General features: G+C 36.9%; 2 protein-coding genes across 2 annotated transcripts; one reads left to right on the forward strand and one right to left on the reverse strand.

The window, feature by feature from the left end:
* Positions 1-6: 6 nt before the first annotated feature.
* On the forward strand, positions 7-2,563 carry LOC125203190 (ORM1-like protein 2). The gene is made up of 3 exons (XM_048101497.1): positions 7-352; positions 1,519-1,667; positions 2,168-2,563. The coding sequence occupies exons 1-3, from the start codon at positions 164-166 to the stop codon at positions 2,304-2,306; spliced, it is 477 nt and encodes a 158-aa protein (XP_047957454.1). The 5' UTR covers positions 7-163; the 3' UTR covers positions 2,307-2,563.
* Positions 2,564-4,044: 1,481 nt separating this feature from the next.
* Positions 4,045-5,741, reverse strand: LOC125203893 (dof zinc finger protein DOF2.5-like). Its single transcript, XM_048102406.1, has 3 exons — positions 5,627-5,741; positions 5,531-5,562; positions 4,045-5,159 (listed from the first exon to the last, which is right to left on the reverse strand). The coding sequence occupies exons 2-3, from the start codon at positions 5,552-5,554 to the stop codon at positions 4,344-4,346; spliced, it is 840 nt and encodes a 279-aa protein (XP_047958363.1). The 5' UTR covers positions 5,555-5,562; positions 5,627-5,741; the 3' UTR covers positions 4,045-4,343.
* Between the last annotated feature and the right edge of the window lie 7,292 nt (positions 5,742-13,033).

Raw genomic sequence — 13,033 nt, forward strand, 5'->3', positions numbered from 1 at the left:
TATCTTGAAGTAGAGACACACGATCGGTAAAAGCAAAACAAACACGCCACACGCCTACTCCCATCATCGACCACTCCGAAGTCGCCCCGCCACCTTCTACAACGCCGTTCATCGATTATTCGGGTCGGATCTCCGTCGAATTCGGATCCAATCGCGATCGGCGATGATGGCTAAACTCTACGTGCAGATGGCGCCGCCGGCGGATCTGAACCGGAACACAGAGTGGTTCACCTATCCTGGCGTATGGACTACCTACATATTGATTCTCTTCTTCTCATGGCTTGTCGTTCTCTCCGTCACCAATTGCACCCCCGGCATGGCATGGACGATCGTCAATGTCTGCCATTTCCTCGTATGTTATCGCCTTGTGTATTTTCTAATTTAATTTGTTTTTTGTGCGTATTTAATTTGGGTGTTTTGTGCCCTGGGGTTTATATAGTTTTGGTTGTGGCTTAGCTTCTCTACCTGCGCCCGAATTGTAGCTCTGATTATTCTGTGCGGCAAACATGATGCTCGAATTTTGATTTGAGTTAGTATTTTATTTGTTTTAACAGTTAACAATTTAATTCGGTCCCGAGATGATTAAAGTTGGATGATTTGTCAAGTTTGTACTTGTTGAGTGGGCTCGATTTTAGGTTGGAGAACTAGCAATTGAGGATATGTTAGAGGTGCAGCTCAGAAATGCTTTTGGCTATTAACCCTAGCCAAGATGTGAGTTGTTTGGTTCATTTGTAGCTCGATGTTTATGTGATTATTCTAAGATTAATCTTTATACTTTGTTCTGTAAATTTTCTAACTCTACATGGTCTCTGATTTGTATGGCTCACTTGAGAATATATGACTATGAAATGGGCTGCTTTTTGATCTCTCAACTGCTGACAAGTTTTTTTTACTGGGCTTGGGTCTATTAGTAAAAGTTAGGCTCTGACTAGGTGACTCAGTAATCCTGTAGCTGTTGATTATGCTAGTTTCTCACATGATGCTTGAGTTGGAAACTGGTGTGTACAAGTGTTTGTGGAGATTCCTTCTAATATGGTAGTGGTTATTACATCTGATCTTTTTTTTTTCATAATTCTGTTGACGTGGTCACTTCCTCCTTTCTGTGTTTCACTTCCGGGGTTTGATATTTGTGGTGTTTTTGTACCCTTGTACGGATAGTAGACATAATCCTTTTCCATAGTGCCTAGTAGGCAGGGAACATATTTTTTGACCTTTAACACTTGGGGGAAGGGACTCTAGTATCAAATATTCAAAATGCTTGTCTAGAGACTTCTATGGTTTCTCTTTACTGAACAGGGCTCTTGTTGCATGCAGTCTGATAGCTTTAAGAATCAATAGGAGTGTGTTTGTGTGTCTGTAGTGCGATCACCATGTAGTTCTAAGTTCTTCAGATGATGTTTAGTTGGTTTTTAGATGACAATCGATAGGCTTCTGATGTGCCTAGAACTGAACTTTTTGTGCTAACTGAAGATCAATAGGAGATTCTCTCTGACACAACAATTCTGGTTCTATATGTAGGTAACTTACCACTTCTTCCACTGGAAAAAAGGGACCCCTTTTGGTGATGATCAGGGAATCTATAATGGCTTGACATGGTGGGAGCAAATTGACAATGGAAAGCAGCTCACTCGCAATAGAAAATTCCTCACAGTTGTTCCAGTGGTTCTGTAAGCTCTCACCTCCTTTAATTTTGTTGTTTTTCTCTGGGAATAATGCTGGATATCTATATCTTTTAAGATAGTAGTAGTATATCAGAACGAAGATTGCTGAGTATTATTGTATCACAATGTTTGGTGGCTTCACCCTGATATTGATAAAATTTTATAGTTAGACACATGTACTGTAATTAAAAAATCAAAATTCAATGTGCTAATGTTTTTATCTCCGGATAAATACTTTTCTTGTTTACCAGACCTGTGAAAAGTGGGCATCAAATGAATTCCTGAATAACTCTTGAATTTTTAAACAAACAACATAATGACAGGGCACTTTTCTGACCATGCTTCTTTCTCTATTGGAAGACCCTATTGAAATAATGGGACTTGGTCAATTAGAAACAATGTTATCTTCCCCTCCTGTACTTTCTCATTGAGAATGTGTGAGAAATTTGGTATTATTTCTCGCTGCATATTAATCAAGCTGCCTTTTTCACTTGCGCTGTTGACAGCTACTTGATAGCCTCTCACACAACGGATTACCAGTACCCAATGCTGCTCTTCAACACATTGGCAGTACTTGTGTTGGTTATTGCTAAGTTCCCTAATATGCACAAGGTCCGAATCTTCGGAATCAATGGGGATCTGTGAACTGCCTCTTCTTCCAACAGTTCATCTTAACTTAGTAGTTGGAGAATACTTTATCCTCACAATATCTGTAAAGAAGGTTATGCATCTTTGGTGTATAGAATCTGCATCTGGAACCGATAAATACGTTTTGGTCTATGTAGCATATATTTCACTACTGTTTTTACGGGCACTCTGAAAACTGAGAACCAGTATATTGTAAACAAGCTGTTTATTCACACTAGAAATTTTGTATACTTGGAAGATCAGTTATGCTATCAGTATCTTGCTCAGGCTTATAATCGATATTAGTATCTTCGACTGCCCTTATTGGCTGAAAAACATGTACTATATCAAGAATTGAACTACTTCAATACTTGCACCATTTATGCTCACTTTTTTTTTGAAGTCTTGGATCTCCATAACTTGGAATCTAGGACTTCATTAGTAAACATATACAGTTATACTTTTCTTTCTTCTGTAGACACACTTTTTGAATTTGGTTTACTTTTCTTGTGACACAGTTAACTAATGAAAGTCCTAGATGTCTGACTTAAGGCAATGTTTAGAGGGACCCTTGAATACTAGCTCCAAATTAGTGTATAGTTTTTGTGTCGGACTTTTTGTTTGTGGTCTGAACGTTACACATTTGCTATGATTGATATTCACGACTGATGACCGTATATGTAATTAATCAGCCAAACAATTGATTAGGTGAGATTTTTGGTTGAGGCAGGTAAATTCAAATTTGCTTTTGAGGTCTGTTTTCAAATGACTATCAAGGTTTATGGATAAAACCCTTTATTTTAACAGTTTTAAATTCTATAGAAAATTAGAATGCCCTCCATTTGGAGTTGAAAATGTATGTTGGCTGTCAATAATTCAAAATCACAGGGCATTGCAAGTGTTGTGTTTTTTATTATGTCAGTGATTACTCTTATTTGAAGTGCTTTCTTAGCTGGAAGAATCTCACTCAAGATGTGACCATTATTATTAAAAACATGCACCTTAAAGACTTCTATCTAGGGATCGAGGCTTCTTTTTTCCCATAATATGTTTTGGGTGGGGTGTGGTGTGATGAGGGTAATTAAATACTAGTAGTATCAACTTTTCGTTAGACCTTGATAGAATAAAAAACGTGTTCTCTTATTTGGAGATACTAGAATTTTATTCTCGAATAAATATCTCATTTTAAACTTTTACAAAAAATAAAAATGGTTCCAATTTTTTTCATTTTACTTTTATCATTTATGCTAAAAATACTTTAGACTCCTAATTTTTAATGCTATAATTAGAGGTGTCTATAATAAAATTGCACACTTCATGTATCATGAGCTCTGACGGCTGGGAAACTTATTTTAATTAAAGATAGGTAATTATTCGGATGCACTTTAACACAACAATGCCATCAGAAATGGGGAACAATCCCCAAAAGCAATACCTCCCGTTGCTAATATCATCGCCCTGCAGCTTTTAAGCTTTACGGTGGAAAATCATATACATATAGGTACTTTTAATTTATGCAGATAATAAGTAATTCGAATGTAAAATTAAAAGCAAAAGTTCATGATAAAAATTTGGTGCGCTTTATCATCTCCTCTTTTCGAATCATTTAATCCTTTAATTAAGACGATTTAATGTACACAAAACTTCACGAAACCTGTCACTAAAAGAGATCACATTCATACAGAAGCTAATTCTCAAGCATTTAATTAGACGAGAATAATATCACACAATACTATACTACTACATAGACATAAAATGTGCATAAATCTAGTTGCACAATAAGCAACAACTTTAATTTTGGTAAGATAAGGAAAAGTAGTAGAAGTTCACTTTAGGCAATGGAAGCTACCAAGTTAGCTTCAATTACTACTTAAAAGTGAAATTAATAAAAAAGAAATACATATGTATGTTAGCTCTGAACAACTCCCAAACAGCTAAGCAACCATGACACAAGAGAAAGGAAAAAGATAGACACAAAACAAGAAATAAATATGGATTTAAAAAAGAGAAAAAAGAAGTGATGAAAGCAGCCTATTAATTTCTTGTTATTTTTCTTCACCAAGCTGAACCTCCACCTAACATTCCATTCCAGAATCCATTCGAATTCTCGTGCCCCTTATCTTGATTCTGATCCTGATCGCTGGAGTTTCGTCTGGTCGCACCCAACGTGAACATCAGGCTCCCGTTAACGCTCTCTTGAGGCACGTTACCAACGCCGAATGAGAGGGGCTGAGGCTTGCATTCCTGGAAGGGGAAACCGGATGCGAAGATGGCGTTGTTCTGTTCGTCTGTGGCCATGGGGAAGAGGGAGTTCAAGCCTCTAGCTGCAATGACGCCATTGGTGAAGAAATTTAGGGCTGAGAGAGGAGGAGGAGGATGAGGAGTTGTGGTGGAAGAGGAAGTGTTGGTGTTGGTGGTGGTGGTAGTGGTGGACATGTCTCTACTGCCTTCAATCTTGGGGAGGTCTAGAAAGTGGCTGTAATCAGCTTGGAACCCTAGATTGAGATCATCATGGATTTTAGGGTTTTGAGATGAGAATGGGGAAATGCTTGGAGGGTTCAGATCAGGGAGCTTGTGTGAAGAGGAGGAGGAGGAGGAGGATGAAGAGGATCTCTTGTTCTTTCTCGAGCCACCGCCCACCGGAACGTTCCTTAGGGTTCCGCCCTCGGTCCAGTAGCGGCGGCATGTCTTGCAGAAGTATCTTGGCTGGGTGAGGCTGTAGTTGTTGTAGTAGCAGAATTTGGTGTTGGTGGAGTGGCATCTTGGGCAGTTTATGGCTTGGTCTTTCTGTGGCCTCACTTTTCTCTCCGTTGCTGGCTTGCTACATGCATTTGGAGCTGCTTCTGCCATGGATCTTGCAACTCCATATTCCTTAGATTCACAAAAAAGGTCAGAGATTTGGTGAAAAGGGGGTTTTGCAGATGTGTTTGGGATTGCTGAAAAATTCTACAAAAATAAGACTATAGCTAGTCCTAGCTAGCTAGGTAGAAAACTAGGATGCAGAGAGAAATCCTGATCCTTCAACAAAATTCAGTTACTACACGTGCACCATATTTTTGGATGAATTCAAGAAAGATCTTGGAAACCTAATCTCAGGAAAAAGAGGTAAGCTCACAAAATTAAACCAAGAAAAATTAATCAGTCTATATACATGAACCCTAGCTAGCTTGTTCTAATTAAGCTGAGAAAAAAGAGTAAAAAAATGAAAAGAAATGAAGGAAAAGTTGAAAAACTCTTCGCACCTGAGTCCACTGAGCACTATCCATGGATGTTTCTGAAGATGGAAAGAAAAGGGGTTATTGTTATTACCAAAAGGCAAAGTGATGGAGAAAATTCACCTAGTTTGTCTGCAGCTGTCTTTGATGCAAGGAAAGAATGTTTTTGAGTTGTTTGTATGCTGGCTTTCTTTTTTCTTTTTTTGAGTTGGCTAACTTTATGGATGATGGGAGGAAAAAAGGGGAAATGCTGTGGATTGTTTGTTTTGACTGCACTCATATCACTTGGATAATAATATAAATTTTGAACTTTTTTGTACTAATCTTTATTTAAATCTCTGGTTAGTGCTTTGTGAATGTATATCTTCTCTGGTGGGTTTCTGCTTTTTTGACTCTTGAGATATGTTTTCTTCATATTTGATCCCCACTTTGTTAAAATATGAATTTGGAATTGATTAATTAGTATTGTTAATTTTTAAATTATGGTTTAGTCAATTTGTTCTCCATCCAATACATGGATGTTTCCTTGGTTGTTATTCTATTAAGAAAAAGAAAGCAAGAAAATTCATCTCAACTTTCCTAATTCTTATTGATTACAAAGGGGTTTAAAACTTAAAAGGGTACATTGTCATAATTTAGAGATTTGAAATTTAAAAATAAAAAAGGCATCATTGTTTCACAATTAAAGACACATATTAGACCATCTTTTCTTTCCATATGCTTTATTGATGGATAGTTCTTCCTTTTTATGCTTCTAAAGGTTGATGTGTTTGCATGTTCAAAACCATCATCATCACAAGAAAACCCTTTTTCTTTAAGGAGAAAGTGACTAAATGAGAATGTTATTATAACATGCATGAAAAAATTAATTTATCTCATGACTTCATAATATTATATATTAGTCTAATAAATCTTGATGAATCTTTTAAGTGTTAAACATCCATGCTTTCTAGCTAATAAATATTTTCTCAACTGATAAAACATTCGTCAACTACTTTTAAAGATGAGGCCAAGGGAGATTGTTTACCAACCAAAGCATTTTGCAATTTAATTTATCCTAATTTGTTTGTATATATCTTTTGCATGCGTGTAACTTTCTATAATGACCATCATATATGTAGGAAATTTTATTCCCAGCCACTTGAGTATTTTTGAAAAAGGGAGTCGTTGAATAATCATGTAATATTACAAACAAACCATGATATTGAAGTCCAAAATCTATATATAGTATATATTTCTCTACATAGATAGTAGTTTTGTTTGATCATTGTATACGTATACATGTGTTAATCATGTAACTAAAAGTACCAGAGATATATGAGTCTGATTGATATACATGTGGAAATGAAACAAGATAGGGATTTTTCTAATCTCATGAAAGGCGATGGTATTTAGAACATTGGAATTGGTAAGTGGGAAATTTCATTTTGCTAACTTTTGTTTATGAATTATGACATTTTTACTATTTCATTCTTTATTAAACAATTTCTGTGTATGCTCTCTTTTCTGTAAGACTCCAAGAAAAGAAATACTAACAATAAGGTAAAGAGAATAACTAGCTAGCTATCATATTGATTTTTTAATATATAAACACTCATTTAACAATGGGAAGGGAATTTTTGAAGGTATTATATCTTCATCAAATTTTGAAGAGGTATATTAATTATCTTTTCTCCACATAAAATATAAATATGATAATTTTTTTTTATATTTTTCATTTTGTATTTTTCACTTGAAATTCACTAATTTTTAAGAATGCATATTTACTTTTTAAAAAAAGGTAAGCGATAAATATACTTTTCCTATTTGTCTCTTTTTTTGGAGATGCTCTTATAGCTTCGTGACGCAATACTACCGGCTGAAACCTAGCCAAGCAGCTAAGCCAATCAACACCTCAAGTCTTCAACTATGTAAGACCTTTTTTGGTATGATTGAATGAAATAAGAGTGGAATGAAATGAAGATAAGAATTAAATGCAATAAAAATAATACTAATTTAAAATACTCCCTCCTTTTTTAAAAATAGGGAGGTTTGAAACGACACAATTTATTCCATTCCCTTCGTTTGCATTTCTTTTATACATTTATTCCATTCCCGATCATTCCATTGTACCAAAAAAATACTCATTTTAATGTACAATTTGACAACGTAAGAGAGACGGAGAAAAATTGGTAAAGTAAGAGAGAAGGAGAGAAAAAAGTAATGGAATTAATGTTAGTGGATCATGAGGTCCATTTTAAGTTGTTAATTGTAGTGGTATGAATGGTAAATAAATTGATGTATAGGGGTGTAAAGATTTCCTAAAATAGAAATTTTGAAAATTACTATTTTTAAAGAACGAACTAATATGAGAAAAGAGTTGTTATTTTTAAAAAACGGAGGGAGTAAATACAATAGAAGTAGATATCACATTTCATTCCACCATGCTAAAAAGGACTTAACTATCCAGATATATAATATAGCCCATCAAATTAAGATTGATCTTAATTAGCTATAAGTTAGCCCATCAAATTTGGATTGATCTTAATTAGCTGGTACTCTTAATTTAATATTATTAGGAATTTTAATTGAGATCATGATACACGCGATACGATCCTAAATCAAGGAAAAGACATGATTGGTAGGTGTAATATACTCTTAGCTAATTTACGAATAATGAAAACTGCTGGAGTATGGGCCATTATTTCACAAATAATAAAGCTGAGGGACTAATATGCAAAATTGGGAAAAAAGGAGTTCAAAATAAGGGTTGGTCAACGGTTGAGAATGGGGGTTGAAAGCTGGATGCTTCAGCTCGTTCTGTTACACCAGAGAAACGGCCACAACTCTCATATATAAGCTGATCTTGGCGGTTATCAGCATCAGAAGGAGCGATACATTTTCTGTGTGAGGAAATCATTGTAATTTGAGGTGAGCTCTCGCGATTGAGCTAAGTGATTTCTTGTGTGTATCTTCCTGAACTTTTGAATCTCTCTTCTGTAATTCTTGTGTGTGAATGAGTAATAAAGATTGAGTGCTTTTCCCGTGGATGTAGATCACATTGATCGAACCACGTATATCGTTGTCTCTTGGTTTTGTTTGTGCTTTCGATTTGTTCATCGCAATTTCGATCGATTCATAACAAAAACTAACTTTATCGTACTATAGTCGTAACAGGAAGTAAATATTATGGTGTTCAGTAGTCAAAATATTTAAAGGCAGACAAAAAAGGGGCGTGTTGGTGAACTTCAATTTAATTAACCTAATGGGAATGTGAACGTTTCATTTCGCACCATACCATATATCTCCCACTCTGCTATGTAACCAAGACCTTGGTCTGCGACTATGTGTCATGAGTTTTTCTACGATGAAGTTTCTTCATGACTAAAGTTATGTTGTGAGACTCAATATCTCCCAAGAATCAAGCAAAGTATTGACTACCATAAATCAAGTATCTACACACCAACACTAAACAACTGATTTAATACGCCTTGAAAGTCATTCAAATGATTTCATATTATATACGTATATTTTTGAAGAAAATATAATAGGTCGTGCATCGCACCAATGAGATACTAAAGCAAAAATTTTATGGTTTTCCCTTTCCTTGATTTTAGTACCGAACATTTAAATTAAATTTTGGATAAAGTTCCTTGAATTCCCACTCCTTGTATAAATATGATTAAATAAGTTAATGCTTTCATATTACCATAAAAATAAAACTTTGCATGAGATACATTTTTGTGTTCATGTTTATGAAATTATCATCCCTATAATAGCATCCACAATGGCAATAGGTCAGCCATAGGCCAGCCACTCTCTCTCCCTGTCACGTCATCAGCACTAAAAATTCACTTGCCACATCATCATTTTAATCAAATAGGCTAGCCTAAGGCCAGCCACAGGCTAGCCGCAATAAAAATAATTCAAAAACAACTACATTTACGGAATTATATTTACGATAAATTATGGAATTAAATTTACGAGACATATACAGAAAAATTCATTAATTTCATTTAAAAAAAAGTACATTCATTCAAAAAAAATTACATAATAAAAAACTATCGCCGTGCAGTCTTCCGTGCCCACAACTCTTCAATTATATCCTTTTAGAGTTGAATATGAGCATCAACTTGGCGCATGTCGGCATGTGCCTGGAGCCGGCCGGCTTCATCGTGAGGTACTGAAGAGTAGTTTAGAAGCTAATAATGGTTAGCGAAAGAGTGTTCTAAAATTAATGAAGAAAACCCTCGGTCCAGGAAATCCGCTAGACACTGGGTCTAGAAACTCAGAGAACCTTGAGCTACCTGTGGTTGGACACACAATCACTACCTTAACTCCCCCTTCAAAACCCTCAACCCGCTTTAGCTAAGAAAACTAGTACATGGAAGTAGGGATCGAATCCACAGAGATGAATGTGTAAGTAAACATGTTCAAAGACTCGGAAACTATTTTTTAGCTGCTGCCACGCAATTTTTGGGGTTGAGCTTTAATTCCTAGACTTGTTAATTGAAATATTCTACTCTAACAGCTAGATCTAGGCAGAGACATAAAAGCATGCATATTAACAGAAATAGAGCGAGACAATTTGCTAGATCGAACGAACAGTTCCCTAAATTAACCTAGACTTGGGAAAGAAACTAGACGTGGGGACCATTTTCTGAAAAGGTAGAGTACGATTGAAAAGCTGCAAAATAACTAACTAAAGGACTAACTAACAGTGACATCATCTTCTCCAATATTTATCACGAAACAACCAGTTAAAACAAATAAAGAACGTAGATCGAAGCAAAGTAAACGAAATTAAACCAATAAAATTAAAAACAGTTAAAACTAAAGCAGATCTACAACTACTAGACGAGGCAAAACGAGAATACAGAACTTAAACAACTAAATGAAACGAGACAAGCAGATCCAACCACGGGACGCTTAATCCACTCCGGATCCAATCCATCCACAACAACCAAACATCATTTCCGTCTCCGATCCTCACAAGTCTACGTAGATTCAACCGATCAACAACAGATTTCTTACAAAACAACTCCAAACTCAGATCAACCAACAATAATCAGCAAATCAAACCCAAAACAACACGATAAGATAAACGAAACAAAAGCAGTGATATCCATAGCAAAATACGAAGTATCCAACGATAGCAACAACACAAGGCCGAGCCTCGAACAACGAGGACTCAGCGAGTACCAAAAGTAGACAGAAAAATAAAAGACAATTGTTTCTTCGCCTCCTTAGAGACGGTGTTGCACCACAAACTTCCGATGAAATGAGAATCCCCCTAAAATTTCCCCCAAGTGTGTGAATTTAGGGGTGGGTCGATACGATATATCATATCGAAAACGTTGTATCGTGTTTCGTATCGAAAATATCGATATGAAAGAATTTCATATTGTTATCGTATCGAAAGTTTCGAAATATCGAATTTAATATATCGAACTTTCGATATGGATAATATCAATATCGTTATCATATCGATATTTTGATATATCGTAAGATCGATACGATATATCGAAATATCGTTATCGTATCGAATACATGTATATCAAAAAATATAATTTCAAAACTGAAAAATAACACAAAAATTAATAAAACTTCAACACAATAAAATAAATAGTGTTCTTATTAGGGTTTCATATATATATTTTCTAAATATATGAATGAATTAAATGGATTTATATATATATTTATAATTTTAAACTTCTATGTATTGAATTTCAATATGTTTCGATATATATGATATATATCTATACGATATATATCGTATATATCGAAAATATCGTATATATCGAAAATATCGATATGTATCGTATATTCGATATAAAACGATATATCGCGATATAAGGAAATTCATATCGTTATCGTATCGAAAACTTACGATACGATACCGTATCGTATCGAAAATTACGATATACCGAATATTCGATAATTTTTCGATATTTTTCAATACGATATGAGCGATATATCATTTTTTCGGTATTTTTCCCCAGCCCTACCCTTAATTGCCGCCCATCGAGACTGGAGCACACCAAATGCGCGCTCCACGTCCTTGCGCGCCGACTCCTGCCGTTCCGCAAAGTAGGCTTTCCTGTCATCATTTGCGTACCTGATCGTCTTCACAAAGACATGCCACCTAGGGTATATCCCATCCGCCAAGTAGTAGCCCATATCATGACGGTTATCGTTGGCCACAAATGAGACGGCCGGACCGATGCCCTGACACTTCTTATTGAAGAGGGGCGACGAGTTGATGACGTTGAGGTCGTTGTTCGACCCGACTACCCCAAAATACGCATGCCAGATCCACAACAGGTAATCAGCTACGGCCTCGAGGATCATCGTGGGATTCTTTCCCTTGTAGTCGGTCGTGTAGGCCCCCTTCCAGGCAGTTGGACAGTTCTTCCATAGCCAATGCATACAATCTATCTTTGCTGCCTAACATCCCGGGAACCCATGCTGCTCCCCGTGCATCTCGCATCGAGATACTGACAATCTTGGGGGTAGGGCTTCGAAGGTGCCGATCACCGAAAATTTGAATCACGCCCTGACAGAAAAACTTCAGACATTCCAAACAGATCGTCTCACCGATGTGGAGGTATTCATCCCACATGTCTGCCGCGCCTCCATAGGCCAACTACCCGATTGCCGCCGTGCACTTTTGAATAGGGGTGTGGCCGGGTCTGCGGCCGCATCGTGCCTGAAGCGGAAATACAGATATCGACGCTCCAAAGCGTCAGCGATACGCATAAACAACTCCTGCGCATTCTAAAACGCCGCTGAACATGTTTGCGTTAAACCGCGGGTCCGATGCGAAGTAGTCGTCATATAGCCGCTGATGTGCAGCTACGTGATCTCGATCGATCACTGTTCGGCGGTGGACAACGGGTTGAGGGCGAGGTACTGCCTGCTGTTCGACCCTTTGCATGTACCACTCTATCTCGCGGTTCATGTAGGCCTCCATAGCCTCGTTCATCCGTCGTTCGTACTCCTCAAGCATCCCCACCACTACCACCACTACCACCACCGCTACCACCCGCGTTACTCATCGCTCGATGTTGCTCTTGTACAAAAATTTAGAGAGAGAGAAAACTCGTTAAAATAAGTGGTGCAAATGAAAATGTAACTAAAATCGTGTATATATAGTGTTTCAAAAATTTTCAAAAAAAAAATAAAATTACGCTGGCCGATCGCTCGTCGATCGGCACGTCACAATGGCGGCCAGCGCCTGGAAATCGGCGTGCGCTCGCCTGTTTTTTCGCCGAAATGCCGCTGGCCGGTTCCAATAGTTCGGCTAGCCGACCGGCTAGCGACGTGAATCGGCTAGCCGGTGCGCTAGCCGCCATTGTGGATGCTCAATAATCCCCTTCCTTAACTTTATTACCGAACTTCTGGACCACGCAAATGGTCTTTGAACTATGCGGTCCCTAAATTTTAAAAATATCAAGAGTAGTCCATGAATTAAAATATAATCGCATGATACTTTTTTCACTGTTCATTACGAATCTGTACAAAAATGTGTGATGTTTTCTAATAGTTTGA

This window comes from Salvia hispanica, chromosome 2 (assembly GCF_023119035.1).
Source record: "Salvia hispanica cultivar TCC Black 2014 chromosome 2, UniMelb_Shisp_WGS_1.0, whole genome shotgun sequence".
NCBI classification, from domain to species: Eukaryota; Viridiplantae; Streptophyta; class Magnoliopsida; order Lamiales; family Lamiaceae; genus Salvia; species Salvia hispanica.